This window comes from Schistocerca serialis, chromosome 1 (assembly GCF_023864345.2).
Source record: "Schistocerca serialis cubense isolate TAMUIC-IGC-003099 chromosome 1, iqSchSeri2.2, whole genome shotgun sequence".
Taxonomy (NCBI): Eukaryota; Metazoa; Arthropoda; class Insecta; order Orthoptera; family Acrididae; genus Schistocerca; species Schistocerca serialis.
The window spans coordinates 1,124,259,782-1,124,279,859 of NC_064638.1; the positions used below are offsets into that span (position 1 = coordinate 1,124,259,782).

Consider the following 20,078-nt stretch of genomic DNA (forward strand, 5'->3'; position numbering starts at 1 on the left):
TCATACAATGTGGCAAGGATATGATGTCGTCAGGTCGTGTCACAGGCTTTACATAAGGCAAAAGAGACTGCAACCAGGTCGGTGGCGTCTGGAAAAGGCTGTTTGGATGGCAGACTCGAGAGACCACAAGATATAAGTGGTAGAGTGACCCCGGCAAAACCCATTCTGACGTGGAGCCAGTAGGCCACATGACTCCAAGACCCAAACCAACCGCTGATACACCATACATTCCAGCGGCTTATCCCCCCACCTCCCCAAACTTGTCCTCTAAATGCTCAACAAAAAACTGAGGCTTCATCGTCATGAAAGATTCCCCATCAGCTCTCAAACATACAAGGTGTTGAACTGAACTCCTGAATGCTTAGAGACTGCTGGTGTTTCACCACTAGCAAGAGATGATGGACTAAGCTTCATTGCGTGTCGTCCGCCCTGATGCCACCCACTCTGACCAGGGGCCCTCCCCACAGGCGCCACCCAGCCGCAGCACAGGCCACCTGGCATGATGGCCTTTGCCAGGAGTCCCGATGCCCCAGGGGGATGGGCATCTACCCCTTGGCAATAGTGGGGAGTTAATGGCACAGGCATCAGCAGAGCGATCCCTGTGTGGTTAGGGGGCTACAACCCACAGGGTACATGGCGGCCCCACCACAATGGACTGGCTACTGTGCTGGTTATCAGGTGCAAAGAAGTCCACGGTCTTCGTCAATGCAGAAAGCGATACTGCATAGTGCAAGGTGGAAAACTCACCCAGAAAGGTGTCCTTGCCCGAGAGATGGAGAATGAGTGAGACTGAAATGTGACGACAAGAAAGTGGGCTAAAGATCTCAATGCACAATGGACACGATGCACCATGTAAGGCGCCCTTCCCCAATTGGCTCGCTCTTCGGGGAAAATTTTGAAGAATGGAGGTCAAACCCTACAGGGGACCATCACATAAAGACCGAAACGTGTGAAACTCCTTTTAGTCGCCTCTTACGACAGGCAGGAAGACCTCGGGCCTATTCTAAGCCCCGGACCCGCAGGGAAGGGGGGGGGGGGATGGAAGGGTAAGTAATTGTTTCTCTAGCGAAATGGACAGCCAGTTCATTCCCTGGGATACCCAAATGACTAGGGGACCCAGAGGAAGACAACTGATTAAGTTCAGAGATATCACAGGAAGACGAGAATAACACTTGTCAATGGCCTGGAGACTATTCATTTAGTCACCTGTGCCAGACACTTAAGTGTGATTTGCAGAGTATCCCTGTAGATCAAAATGCGGCCCAAAATGCGGCCAACAGGCACGTGTTTAATGAAATGGAGTGCTCTGTTAATGGCCATCAGCTCAACTGTAAAAATAAATACGTTTTTACAGCAATGAGTGGTGTTCCTGACCAGTATGTGATGCAAAAGTTTGACCTGTCCTACCATGGCTTTAGAGCTGTCAGTGTAAAAGACAATAACACCCCGATAGTACTGAAGAACTAAAAGGAACAGACACCGAAAAATCATGGTATGACAGACTATAGATCCCGGAAGTAAGTAGGTCCTCATTCAAGGCCTGGGTACCTGGGTACTAACCAAATTGTGTGTGTGTGTGTGTGTGTGTGTGTGTGTGTGTGTGTGTGTGTGTGAGAGAGAGAGAGAGAGAGAGAGAGAGAGAGAGAGAGGGGGGGGGGGGGAGGGAGGGAGGGGGAAGGGGGGAGGGAGGGTGCGTATGGAGTACATTCCAAGGATGTGTAAGTGAGCAAGGTGTTGTACTGTTAGAACTGAAGAGGGAAGATCGTGCTTCAGCAAGGAGAGTGTGTATGGAGCTGGTCTAGTAGGAGTCGGTGGAAACCTGGCAACCATTCTGCAAGCAGGATGGATCTAGAGCCCGGTAGATACCAAGGAAAGTAGCATGATCTGTGTCCCAAGAGGTGTGGGCAAGAAAGCAGAGCACATTAACCTTTCACATGCAGCTAGTCTTAAGTTGACGAGTATGGGGCAGCTGAATTGGTTTCTTGTCAAACAAGAGTCGCAAAAATCAGGACTGTGTGACAAAATCCAAGTGCTGTGTCAAGTGTCAAGATGGAAAGTGGAGCGATGACAAAAATGAACAATCCAGTTTTTGCTGGAGACAATTGGAAACTATGGAAAAGGGTCCAAGCAGAGGCCCATCAGATAGGTCCCAGGAGCTGGTGTTCAGCCAAAGCTAGAGCAGAAGCTGTACCCAATGTGCAAGTCATCGTCATACAGTGCAGGTGTCACTAGCCCATTAATGGTGATGAGGAAGAGAGTGACTCTCAGCATGGAGCTACGCAAGATGCTCTTCTCTTGGACTTTCAGAGAGCTGGGTGAAGTACCAACTTGAACCCATAACAACTGGAAGTGACAAAATTTGACAGGGTGCCTCAAAAGCCCCAGTCACAGGAGGTAAGAAAGATGTGATCGTGGCAGGTGGCATTGCACGCCTTATGTAGGTCAAAACAGACTGCTATGAGGTGTTGACGTTTCCCATTTCCGCCTAACCAGATGGTAAGTTCTGAATCGCCCCTCCTGGAAAACACACTGATAGGAGGGCAGTGATGAACATGGGGACAGATGAAGAGTGGGCAGCCCTTGGACCCACAGTCTGACATTCATTCAGCCACTGGCTGGCATCAAGTCTATGATCCATGGGTTTCCAGAGAGAGGGTTCAAAGATAGAGCCCTGTCATTGGTGGACACTGGAGGAGGGAGCTGTTTGTCATATCAGCAGGATATATGCGTTCATATTTTTTATGTGCCTCAGTATACAATAGGCAGGCAATAGATTTACATTCCTGTTTTTTTTTTTTTTTTTTTTTTTTATTTTATTTTTATTTTCTTTCTTGAAGACTGAGCAAACTAGTGAACGTAGAGGATGGTGTTCCATGCAACAGAAACACAGAGGTGGTTGTTCCAAAGGGCTGCCTTCATGGAGTGATTGTCCAGTTAGCATTTTTTGGGTCCACCATGCTGCAGGATAACATATGACTAAAGCGCTAGCATCAGAAGCATCTCATGGATGATGAGATGTAAGGTTTCATGTCATAGCTGTAAATACTGACTTAACTTTTTCTGGGAGGATATTTCCTTCAAAGTCTAAGATACACATTCCTGGATCTGTTCAGTTATCCTCAGGACATTTTTGGACGTGTCAGACAATATGTACACTTCACTGCACAAGATTAGCCCATAACTCCCTGTCAGTTTGGAGTGTAAGGTCTCTGCGACAGACAATTCCTTGGATCATATTCAAAGTTTTATGTGAGGCAATGGCCACAGGTTTGTCGCTCAGGCATTTATAAGCCGGAAGAGCTGTAGGTTGTGCAGCATAGGAGGATTTAATCAATAGCGATCCAGTGAGCATTTATCCCAATGAATCAACACCTCCAAATTTATCTTCGTATGTTCCACACAAAATAATGGTTTTGTCACAGTAAAAGTATTTCTATCAATTATAAGCATTGGACAAATTATTTTGCTCACATACATCTGGCTTGTCCCTCTTCTTATGGGGTAAACAGGGCAGTGAAAGCAGTAGGGTTATAACTGTCTGCACTGAAATTTCTAGAGCTATCTGATGAGACAATTGGATCAGAATGGCCACTGTTTTGGCTAATTTAATACATTTGACGTGCGAAACATGCACCCTAATGCCACCTAATCTGATCAAGGGCTCTCCACACGGGTGCCACTTAGCCGCAAAGGCCACTTGGCACAATGGCTGTTGCCGGGATTCCTGATGTCCCAGGAAGACAAGTATCTACACCTTTCCAAGTCTGGAGAGTTGCCAGCTCAGGCATCAACAGTGTGATCACTGTGTTGTCAGGGGGCTCAACTCACAATATACATAAAAATCCCACCATCTCAAATTTGCTACCACATGGGCTTTGAAGCACATACAAGAGCCTACGTAGGTACTGGATACAGATGACCTTTAACACTGAATGCAGTAGGCAATATTTAAGGCATTCTTCCCAGTCGGCCCACACTACAGAAAAAATTTGGAAAATGAAGATCAAACCCAAAAGGAGTCCAAAAATTACTTCAGCCAAAAGGTGATGAACGAATGAATACTCTGAGAAAGGATAGAAGAACCTAGAAAATAGCCGGGGCTACATCAAAGACTACCACCATGAAAATAAGGGTAAGAGAAGGACGCACAGTCAGATATGAGAGACTGTTGGAAAGGAAAGCTATAGCTTGGAGCCCAGTGCTCACCACGCACACACTCACTGAAGATTCACGAGTAGGTACAGGAAAAATTCGCGGTTTGTGATAAATCTGAAATAGATGCAAATTCTTCCTCAAAATGCAAAATTACTTAATAGATGCTATTTCATACCAAATTGTATCCAGATGAACTATTTTAACACAGATATTTTGAAATAGCTTCATTTTCTGTGTATAATTTTCGAAAATGTAAACAATTTTCAATGACTGGTATCGTACTTCATCTGGCGACACCAAATTTGGAAAGGTAATGAGTGTAAGAACCCATTTCCAAATTAAACATCCACGATCGCAATGTCGTACCAATGCTCCCAATGCTCTGGTTTCATACCAAATGAGGACTATTTAATGGTCTATTTAAAATACATGTTGCATCATGCAATGTAGTTCTTAACCATCGGACCTAGTATTTTATAACAAAGAAACACATACATTTGCTTGTTAGCTGTAGTTCAAAAGATGGCATAACATGGACATTTTTAACATGGCAAATTAGGTGGTTGGTATTTAAACTGTGACTGCATCAAATACTTCTCGAGGTTGGGCCTGAACTACGTTATTAAAGATACTTTGCCATCCTCAACAAGCAATTGTGCAGTAGCCATGCCCAAATGCTTCATGTTGTACATTGCTCATTGTTTTCTCATCTTATTTTGAAATGAGTGAAGAGACTAAATCTGGTTCAGGACAGATTTCAATTACGACTCGCAGGACGCCAGAAGAGATTGATTATTCAAGTGACAAACTGTCAGATATGCTTTCGCAAAACGAGGGAGAACTTATTCCCTGCACTGCTTCCCACACTTCTAGTGGTCGAAATACTAGTTTGTTTACACTTGTGGCCATGTGCCACTACAGCCTTTAGTGCTCGCACTCTGCTCTGAAGCGACTGGGGGAAAAAAAAAAAAAGAGAGTAATGTTTTTCGACTGGGCTCAAATTCTTTCCCTAATGTTATGATAGAATTACTTTTACTTCTACTTCCCTGCGAAGTAGCCTTGTCAGTTCAATGTGAAATACTGTCAAGCATGGGTCGCGCACAGTTATGAATGCCCACAAAAGGTTGAAATTAATAGTCTTCAGATTTTGTTATCATCGAATTGGACGGGAAAATACAAATAATGCCCAGAAACACCTTAAATTGGAGATGCATTCATGTTCACCAGCGGGAAAATGCTACTGCTCTTCGACAGAACATTCATTTTTGAAAGCTTAAATAAGCCAAACAAAGAAAAGATAGGCCATTTCCAAAGAAAAGGGCACTGAAATTTTTGCAAAGGCAAATATTGTTGTCCAAAATTTACCAGTCGGCTCATTTTTAACAGCTAATTTGTTTGTTTTCACTCACGTAGAGTGACAACCTTTTAATTTGTATGTCTACTCATTTACAAAGAAAAAAAAATACCTGTGAATTTAGACAAAAAGACACTAATTATGCAAAAAAAAGTGAATTTTTGCCAAAAATAGATGCTAAATTTTCCGGTCCCTAGTCATGAGCCTCCTGAGGGATCTGATGTATTGGTACAAGATACTAAGTTTATGTTTTTAAGAACATGTTAATTAGGATGTTAACAAAGCACAATTGTCAAACGGTCAAGGGGGCCTAATGTACAGGCCACAAATCTGCAAGTTAGAGAAAGTATAAGCTCTGAATATTACTCAACTAGCTTTGTATCATTTAACAAAATTGGTTAGTTGGATAGATAAAAAAAACCTACTCACCATGCGGTGGCAGAACGCACAGATAAAAGATTATAATTAGGCAAGCTTTCAGAGCCAGTGGCTCATTCTTCAGGTAGAAGGGTAGAAGGGAAAGGAAGAGGTGTTTCCCCTTCAACCCTTCTGACTGAAGAAGAAGCCACTGGCTCCGAGAGCTTGCCTAATTGTAATCTTTCATGTGTGTGTTCTGCCACTGCATGGTGAGTAGATTTTTTTTATCTATCCAATTACCTTATTTTGTCAAGAATTTGTGTCATTTAAGCATCTTACGTTACACAAAAAATTGGAATAGCACAGTTTACAATAACTGTTTTTCTTCTCTTACCTTACGGCGGTCATTACTCTGACTAGTTCGTTTGCCATCTGAACATGTACAGGAACATGGAGATTCATCATTCACACTGTCACCATTATCCTCCGAATCACACTAAAAAGAATCACAAGCACTGTTTCATTTAAAACAAATACAAATCTATGTTAGAAATTTTTTAAAAATATTTGAAAAATACTCATTCAAGAAGTTTGGATATTATGGTTCCTTACCTCACATGTATCCTTCCCTTCTAGTCCTGCTCTTCTTTCTTTCTTCTTCTTCCTTTTCAACTTTTTATGCTCTCGCCTCTGCTGTTTTGCAATCTCTTCTTTTGTTATTTGTTCGTACAGCAGTTCTAGTTGCGACATGCCCCGTTTGACATCAACAGCCATCTAGAATTAAATAGGGAAGCATAAGACACTGTTATAGCATAGACAAAACAAGAATTTTAAGTATCTTTTTGGCAATGATGAGCACATAGCAATTTTGAGAAAGTATTAACCACAGGAATTGACATCAGCATTACAGCAAACACTGTAACTGACTGAATTTCATTATGGGTTGTGGACTTCAGTTGTCATTCAATAACACAAAGAAACATTTAAGACATATGCAAGAAAGGACAATATAACTCTCAAAGATGTGAAAAAATAAACAAGGCAGATTAAATCTTAAGTTTCACTTCCGATTTTTGGACTGTAATTCACAGTAGACTAGATAACTTGGCGCATGGTAGTGGCGGTTTTTCCAGGGGGTTAATGAATCCAGTATTGGAAATAATTTTCTTTTTCTTGATCTACCTGCAAGCTTTGAACAAATTTTGTGAGAAGTTTCAAATCTTCAAAAGCAAATTTGTTTCACCTTTCAAAAATAATGATTAATAGAAGATTTACAACATAAATTACACATTTAATTTTCATTCTCTGCCACTTTCACAACAAAGTTATGCCCATTTTGATGTACCAGTATACCTAACAGAAATAATAATAATAATAATAATAAAACAAATATAAGACATTGACACCTTTCAAAATAGACTGTTTCTTTCTCATTGGAGAAGTGGGTAGTAGGAAGATGAAGAAGACTGGGTACAGATATCTAAGCATAGAAGTCAATCAAATCCTTACGTTAAAAAAAACATAAATTACACAAAACACATCTGCAGTAAGAATGGAACATATAAACGCAACTATAACACTATAGTGCGTTTAAAATTAGTTGCAACTTTTGACAATTCAGTGCAGAAAGAGTGGATGGAAGGGCCGTTGCCAGCTTGAGCTGGGCGCGTCAGCAGCTGTCTGCGTGAACAGCAAGCCGCACTAGCTGGCCAATCTGCAATCTTTATCGAAATGACTGCAAGGAAACTATCAACTAAGAAATCTGATTCTCGCATATCTTGTAGGTTAATTCGTTAGCTTCATGATGAACTGCATACCACTTCACTGATGCTCATAGTGATTGTGATATTTCGATATTACTGCAAGAAATTCTTAAAAGTTTGCAGTGAAAAATAAGGGTCGCTATAAATTTCCGTTTTGTACGTGTTAGGTCATATGTTGCCTATATGAAATGTAGAAACATACTGAATTGTTATTTAAACTTGGACGGATCTGTCTGCAGTCTCAAGAAAATGGAATGTATGTAAACCAATCCATCATGAAAGCACGCGCCAACGAAAAAGCCAGAAAGAAATAGTCATAAATTCCACATATCAAATAAACTGTCTGAGGTATCAAAATAAGATTTTGGCAAATTATAGCACACAAAGGGCAGAGTATTTTGCCATATGATTAATATGCGAAACTTTCATATCTGCCATGATAATCAAGCAACTACAGATTTTTTCGGTGAAAGAATGTAATTTTTAAGGACCATCAATAGCTGCTGAAACAAGAACTGCTGTGGGTTTTGTGACACTATAAGTGAAGTTACGCGTTTATTTTATTCTGAGAATGGTCTGTTTCATAAACTATTGACCTGACTTGCCCTCAGTTACTAGTTTATTAGCACACTATTTCATGATTCTGTCACAATTTCAACTGTGTCAGAATGTTAGTGAGATGAATATTTGTAAACTATGCTCTGTTTTGAGAAAAGCAGCAGATTTTAACATGGCAACAAGAGAAGTTACGTATTACTCAAAACACATCATAGTCATTCGTGAATCCATTGCTCCTCAACTACCTTCTTGGTATGGCTGACAACTCGAGACCCGTCCTGTGGTGCAACGTTTCAAATGGCTTCTTTTTTCAGCATTTGGCATCACTGGGCATATTCTCAGTTGGTTTTAAATTAGTGTGTAATGGACGAAGCTTGATTAAACTATCTCAGCCAGTTTGTCGACCTGGTACTGTTGGGTTTCTGGCTTGTATAGCACTTCAAGTACCATTAACTTCGCCTTATACAAGCTACGTTTGACTTTATCCAGTGGCTTGTACAGCACTTTAAGTTTCATTAACTTCACCTTATACACGCAATGTTCGACTTTATCCAGTGGAACATTTCTTTGTACCCTGAGCCAAACATCCGCTTTCATCCACTGCATTGTTTATCCATCACAACAGAGTGGTATGGCACAATGTCCATTATTATTGCTGAATTCGGAGGAATATTTTGCAGCCATTCAATGTATTCCTGAACGTCCACTTTCACTGTGAATCTTGTGTTTACACAAAACACTTGTTCGCAATACCTGATGATGGCATAACACTTCAGCACCAGAGTATACTACGTTCCAATGAGAGATGATGAACGTAGATGCATCTATTGCGTGACAGTAATGTTTATCCATGGTGTGGCAACAGACGTGCTTTACCAACTGAAGTGCTGGCATCATGGTAGGAATAGCCTGCTTGCCACTGGTGCTACCTGGGCATCAGCGTCACGTCCCATCCCCTGAGAAAAACGTCAAAAGTCGCAACTAGTTTTAAACGCACTATAGTAAAACTAACACGTGTCGGCAAAGGAGAAAGGAAGAAACTGTGCAATGGAAAAGCTCTTCTTTTTTTTTTTTTTATAAAATTCTTGTTACATGGCTACTGACATCGAATGTGCCCTTCCTTCCTCAGACTTTTGTGGTCACTTGCTTTATTACCTGGAAGCAATTTATCAAATTCTTCAACCAACTGCTGTTTGACTGACAATCTGACATTTCATCTGCACAAGTAGCTGACATTCTTAAAGAATTATCTTCTACCACTTTTTTTTGTGGCTTGAGTTGGACAAAAGATGAGTTTGCTGGTGAGAGTTTCGTGCAGTCATGTTAGTATTCTGCAAGGGCCTTTCTCTGATAAATACCAGTGTGCTTCCCCACTTTCTGCTTGCAGTGGGAGGCTGAAGGTTGAGCAAAGTGGAACATCGTGCAAATTTTTTAGAAACTGAAGTTCTTTATGTAGAAAGGAATTATAGTACCTGATTTGTTCCATGAAGCCATCAAGATCTACAAGCAGAACAACAAAATCAATAAGAAGAATGAAAGCCTCAAGCTAAGTGACTTATTGCAGGCAGCATGTGGGAAGGCAAACACTGACAATGAGAATGGAAAGGCCCTCAAACAATGCCACTGCAATTACATACTAGGTCCTCACCGGAATTTGACTTCGGTCGTACAGAGGCAATGGAGTATAATTCTTTGAGAACTTCAGCCAGTCAAGCTAGCGAACTAACAGATTCTCTATCGAACGGCTGTTGGTACACAAAACCAAAACAGATACCTCCTGGTAATATGCCAGTTTTTGTTGTCTTTTCGTGTTTCTTTAACTGCTGATTAGTCATTCCTGTTTCAGGATTTTTTTTTAAATATCCTGAAACTTAATTTCCATTTGTCAACCTCTGGACACTTCTTTCCTCGTATTTGCATTTTGACAACTAAACCCTAATCAGAGTCTATTGACAGAATTTTAGCAACAATTGTGGATGTCTTGCGAAGAGTATATCGACAGAATATCTCCATAGCCAATTGAATGCATTATTGCCTCATTAAAGAGAAGAAATTGATGTGGTGTAACCACTGGCTTTTGTTTTCTCACGATAGGTGTCTAGTTTATCGAATGCTATACAACTCTTGTTCTTAATTACACTACTATAAGCCAAAAAAAAATCAGTTTACTTTTATAAATTAATCTCAATGTCCATAAAAGCCTGCATGTAATCCTGAAACTGTTAAAGACTACTGCGGATGAAGCATTAATATATCTTTTACAAGACATCTGCCAATACTCGTGACATTATTTCACAATTTTAATGCTTGAAATATTTTTAATAGTAATATTAATCTGCATGAAATATTATTAATAGTAATATTAATCTATATCCTTTACAATATTTTATTATTGTCCTTGTAGTTTAGGATATTCATTTTTCTTGCCATGAAAGAATATTCTTCACTTATCAGTAGTGAACATGTTTTGCCAAAGTGATTTTCTACCTACCAATTTATTTGCTCTTCCTCTTGCTTTATAGCTACTTTAAAATTTTCTTCCATAATGATTTAATTTATTTTTCTGGATTTCATCTGGTGCAACAAACCATGTTTAACATTTATATGATGATACCAATTTAACTCACAAGCAGCATTACCAATTAAAACTGATCGTACGCTCAGGACCAAATTAATTAGAGAGACTGTATATCGGGGAGCATGAGATTCCATCCGAGAGACAAATTAAATAAGTTAATGTTACTGGCTGTGGGATGTAACAATATCATGAGAAGGAAAGCTGCTACTCACCATATAGCGGAGATGCCAAGTTGCAGATAGGCACAACAAAAAGATTTTCACACTTAGAGCTTTAGGCCAATGGCCTTTGTCAACAATAGACACACAAACACATACTCACACAAACGCAACTCACACACAACTGCATTGTGCTACTCAGGCAACTGAAACCACACCACGAGCAGCAGCACCAGTGCATGATGGGAGTGGCAACTGGGGAAAGGAGGAGGCTGGGACGGGGAGGGGGAGGGGGAGGGATAGTATGGTGGGGATGGCAGACAGTGAAGTGCTGCAGGTTGGGCGGCAGGCAGGAGAGAGATGGGGAGGGGGAAGGAAGTTTTTTTGTTGTGGCTATCTGTGACTCAGCATTACCACTGTATGATGAGCAGCAACTTTCCTTCTCATAATATTGTTACATTCTTTCCTGGATTTTCCATTATTTCCATTGTTTGATTTTTGCATGTGGGATGTCTTAGACCATATACTTGTCATTCATGTAACAGATCAGTGCAAGATGGGCATTTCACTGCAGACTGCTCACATGCATTCTGCAAGATCTTGTAGTCACATCGTTCTTCACAGTGTCAAGGTTATAGTGTGACTGTCATTCTGGGGAAAAGCTTTGCTGTCACTCAATTGCCAGGCAACAATATATACATCACTGAAGTTGCCAATGGCTATTATGATTTGTAACAGCAGGTAGCACAATGCAGCAAATCACTTGCGAAGTCAATGTTGAACAAATACAGCCAGTGAGCTGCCATACAATCCCAAATCACCAGCTCACTGTAGGGACTGCCTCCACATGCGTAACTTTACTTTCCACATGTTAGAAGGCATACAGGGTAGCAAGGCAGAAGAGCACAATCACTGGACATTTTAAAGAGTTGAAAAAGGTGGGTTGAACTCACAAGTCATAGAATGCATTGGTACATACCAATGACAGAGTATGAAAATCACACTTGGTAATGACTCTCACATCCCAAAAGGAAACTATTCAGGCAGGTGATGAAATTAATCTCTTATGGGAGATGTTTACATAGGTTGAAAAGAAGGCCCCGATGTCAGCCAGAGTATCTCACTGGTGAACAACACGCAATCTTACCATCATGTGCATCTCCTTTTTTAAACTACAGAACCCCTGCAGGCAAACTCTACAACTAGTTACCATATTGCTCCTGAATTTTGTCAGAATATGTGAGGAACTCTCCTGAGATGTGGAGATACTCATGTGCCCTCATGGCCATTTGGTATCAATGCTACTAACAAATCTATTACAGCACTGAGAGAAATAAGATTTTTGAAATTTTTGAAAACATAGCCAGCGATCTTAAAAGCAGTTAAAATTACAATTTAAAACAGTCTTGATCGTAATCTTGTTAAAACATTTTTTTATTGGAGTGAGTGACCAGTTCAGACTCGATGAAAGAGTCAGCTTCAGACTCCAGAGCTCGTGTAACTGCTCAACACACGAGCGTCGAGGGTCGGCGGAACTCATCTAGCAGTGTCCATCAACTGCTCAGGAGTCTGAAGCTGACTCTCTCACAGAGTCAAAACCGGTCACTCACTCCAATAAAAAAATATTTTAACAAGATTACGATCAAGACTTTTTTAAATTTAAATTTTAACTGAGAAAAATGTGCTTGTGTTTTTACTCAATGTCCACAAGTTTCAGGTGGTCTTATAATGGTTTGTTTTAAAAGTATGGTTTGTTTTAAAATTATGACAACAAACAATGCTTCTGTAAGAGTTTTATACTCAGTTGGTCGATTGTCTTTATAACTGTTCCATGACAACCAGGCAGATCAGACTAACTTCAGATACAGTCATTCTTATTTGTACCATCTTTACTTGGCTCAGTTATTACCATTTGATATGGATCCTAAACAGACTAGGAAATAATCAAGGAAGGGCTGTTTAGCTTCTCTTTTTTAGATTATATACACCACCTCACAGTAAGAGGTATGTTAGAAAACTGAAAATTCCTGCCAGTTTAAAATGGTGTGCTGGACTGGAACTCAAACCCAGAACCTTGCTTTTCATGGGCAGTGCACTACATCTCATACCAGCATACATTATGCTAACAGGAAATACAAGTTCAAAAATGACAAACCATCTACTGTCCTATCTGCCACACAATGGATTCACTGCACTGACTCTTTCTACATTCCTATGATCTAATCCAAAGCAACCGTACAGAAATTGAGCCAGTGTACGTGGACATTCCAAGTTTTTCTGAGGACCTCTTGCCAAGAAAAGAAAACAATATAGCTAATTGTAATTGTCATTTGCAGAAACATAAATAGCAACAAGAACTCACAAGAATACAGACAGAACATGAGGTGAGTGAACACTCATTTGTCCTTTCCTGCAGATGACAGGTTAATGAATGAGGTTCCGCCTACTTTGTTCAACAAAATCGCTCTGTGGTGAGTGAAATTTGAGATTTAAATACAAGTAAACACAGGCAAGGTGGACAAACCTCAAAACTCCTGTAGAGAGCTTCGACAGCCACACCAGCGAGCACTTGGCAGGTGCACTCCTCTTCCCTCATGCGCAGGTGGATTCGGTACAGCCTCTCATATACACACAGGCCGAGACACGTCAGTACCTCCTCCTGAGCTATTTCTAATGTCTTTGCATGCCTCTCCCTTCGACTAAAAGCACAAATTAGAAAGAAATTCTCTGATAAATATCACAGTCAAATGCACAAATATTTGAAAATATGGAACATAAATTTGCAATAACTGACAACGATAGTAAGCCGAATTATACACATTCAATTTGGAAGTTCAAATCACATTGCAGTTTCTCCTATCTTTTCATTATTAGAGCAACATATGACAATCAAAAGAAGAAAAGGTGTTGTTTGTGAATAATGTACCATGAATCAGCTACATCAAGAAAACTTCAGAAATAATGCTACACAGACACAAGAAATTGGCATGGCATGGCATGGTATGGTATCTACAATGTTCCTTTCACCAGCAAATACCCATATCTTCACTGAATGTTTAAAAAAATGCTTTTTAGATATTAGTGTAAAATTTCTCCTTAGTAACAAGGCACATGAAATTTGTAACGATTCAAAAGTAAACCAGAAAAATATGACTAGACAAACAAGTTTGATTGCATGTCCACTTCCATAGCAAAGTGGTCAGAGTAGATGACTGCCATGTGAAGGACCCGGGTTTGATTCGTTGATGGGAAGACTAGTATGGAGTGCACGATACCAACCGAGGGGCTACTTGAATGAGAAGAAGCACCTCCAAGGTTCAGAAAGTTGGCAAAACATCTGCATGACATCGCAAAGCAGAGTACACGGCATCCAGTCGATATCCATTACGCATTCATGGTGTGTGTGTGTGTGTGTGTGTGTGTGTGTGTGTGTGTGTGTGTGTACTAATTCTGGTAAACACATCTTTGGCCAAAATCTTACTTGTTTGACAGTCTTTTTGTTGTGCCTATCTGCACCTCGACATCACCACTATATGAGGTGTTTTCAAAAAGTAAGGTGACTATAGTTTTATTAAAAAAATATTTATTTATTCATCAATATTCATGTTTTTCCCTACAAAGTAATCCCCCTCAGATACAATACACTTGTGCCAACGCTTCTTCCAATCCTTGAAGCACTTTTCAAAAGCAATTTCTGGTACAGCCTTGAGTACTTCCAGTGATGCAGTTTTTATTTCCTCAATCATTGAAAATCTTCGTCCTTTCACAGGTCTCTTCAATTTGGGAACAGGAAAAAGTCACAGAGGGCCAAATCTGGTGAATGGTGGTTGAGGCAGTTTTTATTTCCTCAATCATTGAAAATCTTCGTCCTTTCATAGGTCTCTTCAATTTGGGAACAGGAAAAAGTCACAGAGGGCCAAATCTGGTGAATGGTGGTTGAGGCACGATTTTCGTGTTGTTTTTGGCCAAAAAAATCTCTCACAAGAAACAATTAATGAGCAGGTGCATTGTCGTGATGCAAAAGCCATGAATTGTTTTTCCACAATTTCGGACTTTTTTACGTATTGTTTCTTGCATACGGAGCATAATGTCAAGTAATACTCCTTATTGATTGTACAACCTTGAGACAAAAATTCATGATGCGCTACACCACGGTAATTGGAAAAAAAACAGTGAGCAAAACTTTGACATTTGATCGAACTTGGCGTGCTTTTTTCAGTCTCGGCTCTCCAGGATGCTTCCATTAGGATGACTGGATTTTGGTTTCAACATCATAACTGTAAACCAATGTTTCGTCATCAGTTATGACTCTTTTGAGCAAATCAGGATCATCATTGGCGTCATTCAAGAGCTCTTGAGTGATGCTCATGCAACGGTTCTTCTGATCAAAGTTGAGAAGTTTTGGAACAAACTTTGATGACACGTCTTATGCCAAAAACATCAAAAAATCTCATGACACGAGCTGACCAATATGCCAACATCCCCAGCAACTCCTCTTATGGTAATTCAACGATTTTCAAAAACAGTTTTCTTCACAGCTTCGACATTGTATCATCTGTTGCTGATTTGCTGAGGTGTCCTGAGTAAGGTTCCTAATTGATCTTGGAAGAGCCTGTACCACTTGTAAACTTAGAATAGACTCACTGTGTGCCACTGTCAACATTTCAACTGTTTTAGAGCACTTGTTTCCATTTTTCACACAAAATTTGATCCAAATTCTTTGCTCCAATTTTTATAATGATCGAAAATTGCTGAGCACACTAAAACATGTCTAACCTTTCTATCTGTCAAAAACAAACCAAGTATGCTGTATGCTTGAAATTGCAAACATATGTTCAGGACATTTGTACCAACATAACAAACAAACAAAAAAATTAATAAATAAATCAATAATCTATTTAAAAACAAAGATGATGTGACTTACCAAACGAAAGTGCTGGCAGGTTGATAGAAACATAAACAGACACATACATACACACAAAATTCAAGCTTTCGCAACAAACTGTTGCCTTATCAGGAAAGAGTGAAGGAGAGGGAAAGACGAAAGGAATTGGGTTTTAAGGGAGAAGGTAAGAAGTCATTCCAATCCCGGGAGCGGAAAGACTTACCTTAGGGGGAAAAAAGGACGGGTATACACTCGCACACACACACATATCCATCCACACATATACATACACAAGCAGACATATTTAAAGACAAAGAGTTAGGGTATTGAGTATATATAGGCGGGATAAAATTGTACAGCAGATTACGGTAAAAAGGAGAAGGTGAATACAAAGTGAAACTACTGGCAGAAACAGAAAGAGAAAATAAGACGACAGAAAAGATTTCGAAATGCAACAGTGACAATAACAAATGTAATTGTTGGGTTCAAATTAATGATATCGATATAATAGAGGGAAACATTCCACGCGGGAAAAATATATTTAAAAACAAAGATGATGTGACTTACCATACGAAAGCGCTGGCAGGTCGATAGAAACACAAACAGACACACACATACACACAAAATTCAAGCTTTCGCAACAAACTGTTGCCTCATCAGGAAAGAGGGAAGGAGAGGGAAAGACGAAAGGAAGTGGGTTTTAAGGGAGAGGGTAAGGAGTCATTCCAATCCCGGGAGCGGAAAGACTTACCTTAGGGGGAAAAAGGACGGGTATACACACACACACACACACACACACACACACACACACACACACACACACATATCCATCCACACATATACAGACACAAGCAGACATATTTAAAGACAAAGGGTTTGGGTATTGAGTATATATAGGCGGGATAAAATTGTACAGCAGATTACGGTAAAAAGGAGAAGGTGATTACAAAGTGAAACTACTGGCAAAAACAGAAAGAGAAAATAAGACGACAGAAAAGATTTCGAAATGCAAATGTGTCTGCTTGTGTCTGTATATGTGTGGATGGATATGCGTGTGTGTGCGCGAGTGTATACCCGTCCTTTTTTCCCCCTAAGGTAAGTCTTTCCGCTCCCGGGATTGAAATGACTCCTTACCCTCTCCCTTAAAACCCACTTCCTTTCATCTTTCCCTCTCCTTCCCTCTTTCCTGATGAGGCAACAGTTTGTTGCAAAAGCTTGAATTTTGTGTGTATGTATGTGTGTGTTTGTGTTTCTATCGACCTGCCAGCACTTTTGTATGGTAAGTCCATCATCTTTGTTTTTAAATATATTTTTCCCGCGTGGAATGTTTCCCTCTATTATATTAAATCAATAATCTCTTATACATTGCCCGTGCAATTTGAAAAGTCACCTTACTTTCTGAACAGCCCTCGTACGGTGAGTAGCAACTGTCCTTTTCATACTACTCTCATTAGTGAACATGGCATATATTGCAGGGAGAGTTCCCACCCGCACAGTTCCTTCACAGGCAGAAATTACCCTCTACACCTTGCACAGAGATCTCCTGTGCCTTATCCCTCCAGTCACCATACCATCTTCCAAAGCCTCACCGTCTGGTCATAGAGAAGCATTCCCCTCATGACTCGGTACCACCCCGGATTGGAGCAACTCAATCACATATTGCGCTAGAGTTTCCATTACCTGTCGTAGAGCCTGCCTACTGTACTTCCCACTGGTATAGAGCCACCCATAATATCCTCTTCTGCTCCTGCTCAAACACTGGTCCCAACCCTTTGCCTCGTGGCTCTTATCCCTATAACAGATCTAGATGCATACATCATCCTGCTCCCACCACCATCACCACCACCTACTCTGGCCCGATTACAAGCATCACCTATCCCATCAAAGACAGGGCTACCTGTGAAACCAGTCATGTGGTCTACAAGCTAAGCTGCAACCACTGTGCTGTGTTCTAGGTGGGCATGACAACCAACAAGCTGCTTGTCCGCATGAATGGCCACCAACAGACTGTGACTAAGGGACAGCTGAACCATACAATTGCTGAACACACTGCCCAACAAAACATTCTTCACTCCAATGACAGCTTCACAGTCTGTGCCATCTGTATCCTTCTCACCAACATCAGCTTTTCTGAGCTGCAAAGGTGGGAACTCTCTCTGCAATCTGCAATATATCCTAAATTCCTCAATAATTCTGTGCAACCTGTGTGTCCTTTCACTTTATTATGATGATTATTTGTCCCTACCATAGGTGGGAGTAAACAAAATATCTTAGAATTTGATGGGGAAAGTTGGTGATTGAAATTCTGTGAAAAGATTATGTCGCAACAATAAATGATTTTATTTTAACTAATACCACCAAAACAGGCTTGCATATTCATGAGCCTCTCTTCTCTGTTTCATGATATTACAAAACAAGCTACCCATTCCTTCAACTTTCTCAAAGTTTTCCATCTATCCAATTAGATAAGGATACCATACTGCACGACAATACTCCAGAACAGGAGGAGCAAGCGTAGTAGATTTGTTGTGTCACGTAAGTGTTCTATCAATAAAATGCTGTCTTTGATCTGCCTTTCCTACAAATTTCATTTTCTCTATTGTTTTCAATTTAAAGTATTACCAATTTCATGCCTTCTGGAAACCTGGAATCAACTTTACATCCTCTGTCAATAGCATCTTTACTTTGTGCAAATAAATAGCCAGTTGTGTTTCACAAAAGTATTTGCTGAGCCCGTGATGGTTGTGTGTCAACAGATCATTTTCTACGAGATATTTCATAATGTTGGAACACTGAATACGTTCCAAATTCCTGCTACAAATCCCATCTATAATATGGATCTATAATTCAGATGATTACTTCTATTTCCTGTCTTAGTGTTGATACAAACTATGCAATTTTCCAGCCTTCAGATATGGATATTTTGTCAAGTAAGCAGCTGTATACGATTGCTAAAAATAGAGTTATTTCACCAGGATACTCCAACTGGGACCTAAGTGGTATACAGTCTGCACCAGAAGGCTCACCAGCTTTGGACTCTATCTACATCTGCATCGATACTCTGCAAGTCATTGTACGTTGCGTGGTGGAGGGTACCCAGTACCACTACTTGTCATTTGCTTTCCTATTCCTCGCACATATAGGGCGAGGGAAAAACAACTGTCAATATCTCTCTGTAGCAGCCCTAACTACTCGTAACTTATCTTCATGGTCCTTATGCACAATGTGTGTTGGTGGCAGTAGAATCATTCAGCAGTCAGCTTCAAATGCTCATTCTCTAAATTTTCTCAATAGTGTTTCTTTGAAAAGAATGTCGCCTTCCTCCACGAATTCCCATTTGAGTTCCCGAAGCATCTCCATAACATTTATGTGTTGTTCGAACCTACCAATAACAAATCTAGCTGCCTACCCCTGAATTGCATCGATGTCTTCCTTTAATCCGACCTGGTACCAACCCCAAAAACTCAACCAGTACTCAATAATAGGTTGCACCAGTGTCCTACATGTGGTCTCGTTTATAGGTGAACCACTCTTTCCTAAAATTCTCCCAATAAACTGAAGTCGACCACTTGCCTTATCTTCCACAGTTCTCACATGCTTGTTCCACCTCATATCGCTTTGCGATGTTATGCCCAGATATTTAAACGATTTGACTGTGTCAAGCAGGACACTAGCAATACTGTATCCAAACATTACAGGTCTGATATTCTTACTCATCCGCATTAACTTAGATTCTTCCATGTTTAGGGCTAGCTGCAATTCATCACACCAACTAGAAATTTTGTCTTAAGTCGTCTCTTATCTTCCTACTGATACTCAATTTCAACATCTTACCATAGACCCCAGCATCATTCGCAAACAACCACAGATTACTGCCCACCCTGTCAGCCAAATCATTTATATACATACTGAACAGCAGCAGTCCTATCACAGCTCCTTGGGGCACTCTGGATGATACCCTTGACTCTGATGAACACTTGCCATCAAGGACAACATTCTGGGTTCCATTATGTAAGAAGCCTTTGAGCCACACACATATCTTTGAACTTATTCCATATGCTCATATCTTCGTTAACAGCCTGCAATGCTTTCCGGAAATCTAGAAATATGGAATCTGCCTGTTATCCTTCATCCATGGTTCTCAGCATATTGTGAAAAAAGGGCAAGCTGGGTTTTGCACGAGTGATGCTTTCTAAAACCACACTGATTCATGCACGTAAACTTCTCAGTGTCAAGGAAGTTTATTATATTCAAACTGAGAATATGTTCC

General features: G+C 40.4%; 1 protein-coding gene across 1 annotated transcript in view; it reads right to left on the minus strand.

The window, feature by feature from the left end:
• The window catches only part of LOC126416897 (gametogenetin-binding protein 2-like), a 134,023-nt gene that overhangs the window by 78,230 nt on the left and 35,715 nt on the right, over positions 1–20,078 (minus strand). The window contains exons 6-8 of the mRNA XM_050084784.1: positions 13,448–13,622; positions 6,479–6,640; positions 6,261–6,362 (exon numbers count right to left, since the gene is read on the minus strand). Coding sequence (XP_049940741.1) covers positions 6,261–6,362; positions 6,479–6,640; positions 13,448–13,622 — 439 coding nt within the window. The remainder of the gene's footprint in view (positions 1–6,260; positions 6,363–6,478; positions 6,641–13,447; positions 13,623–20,078) is intronic.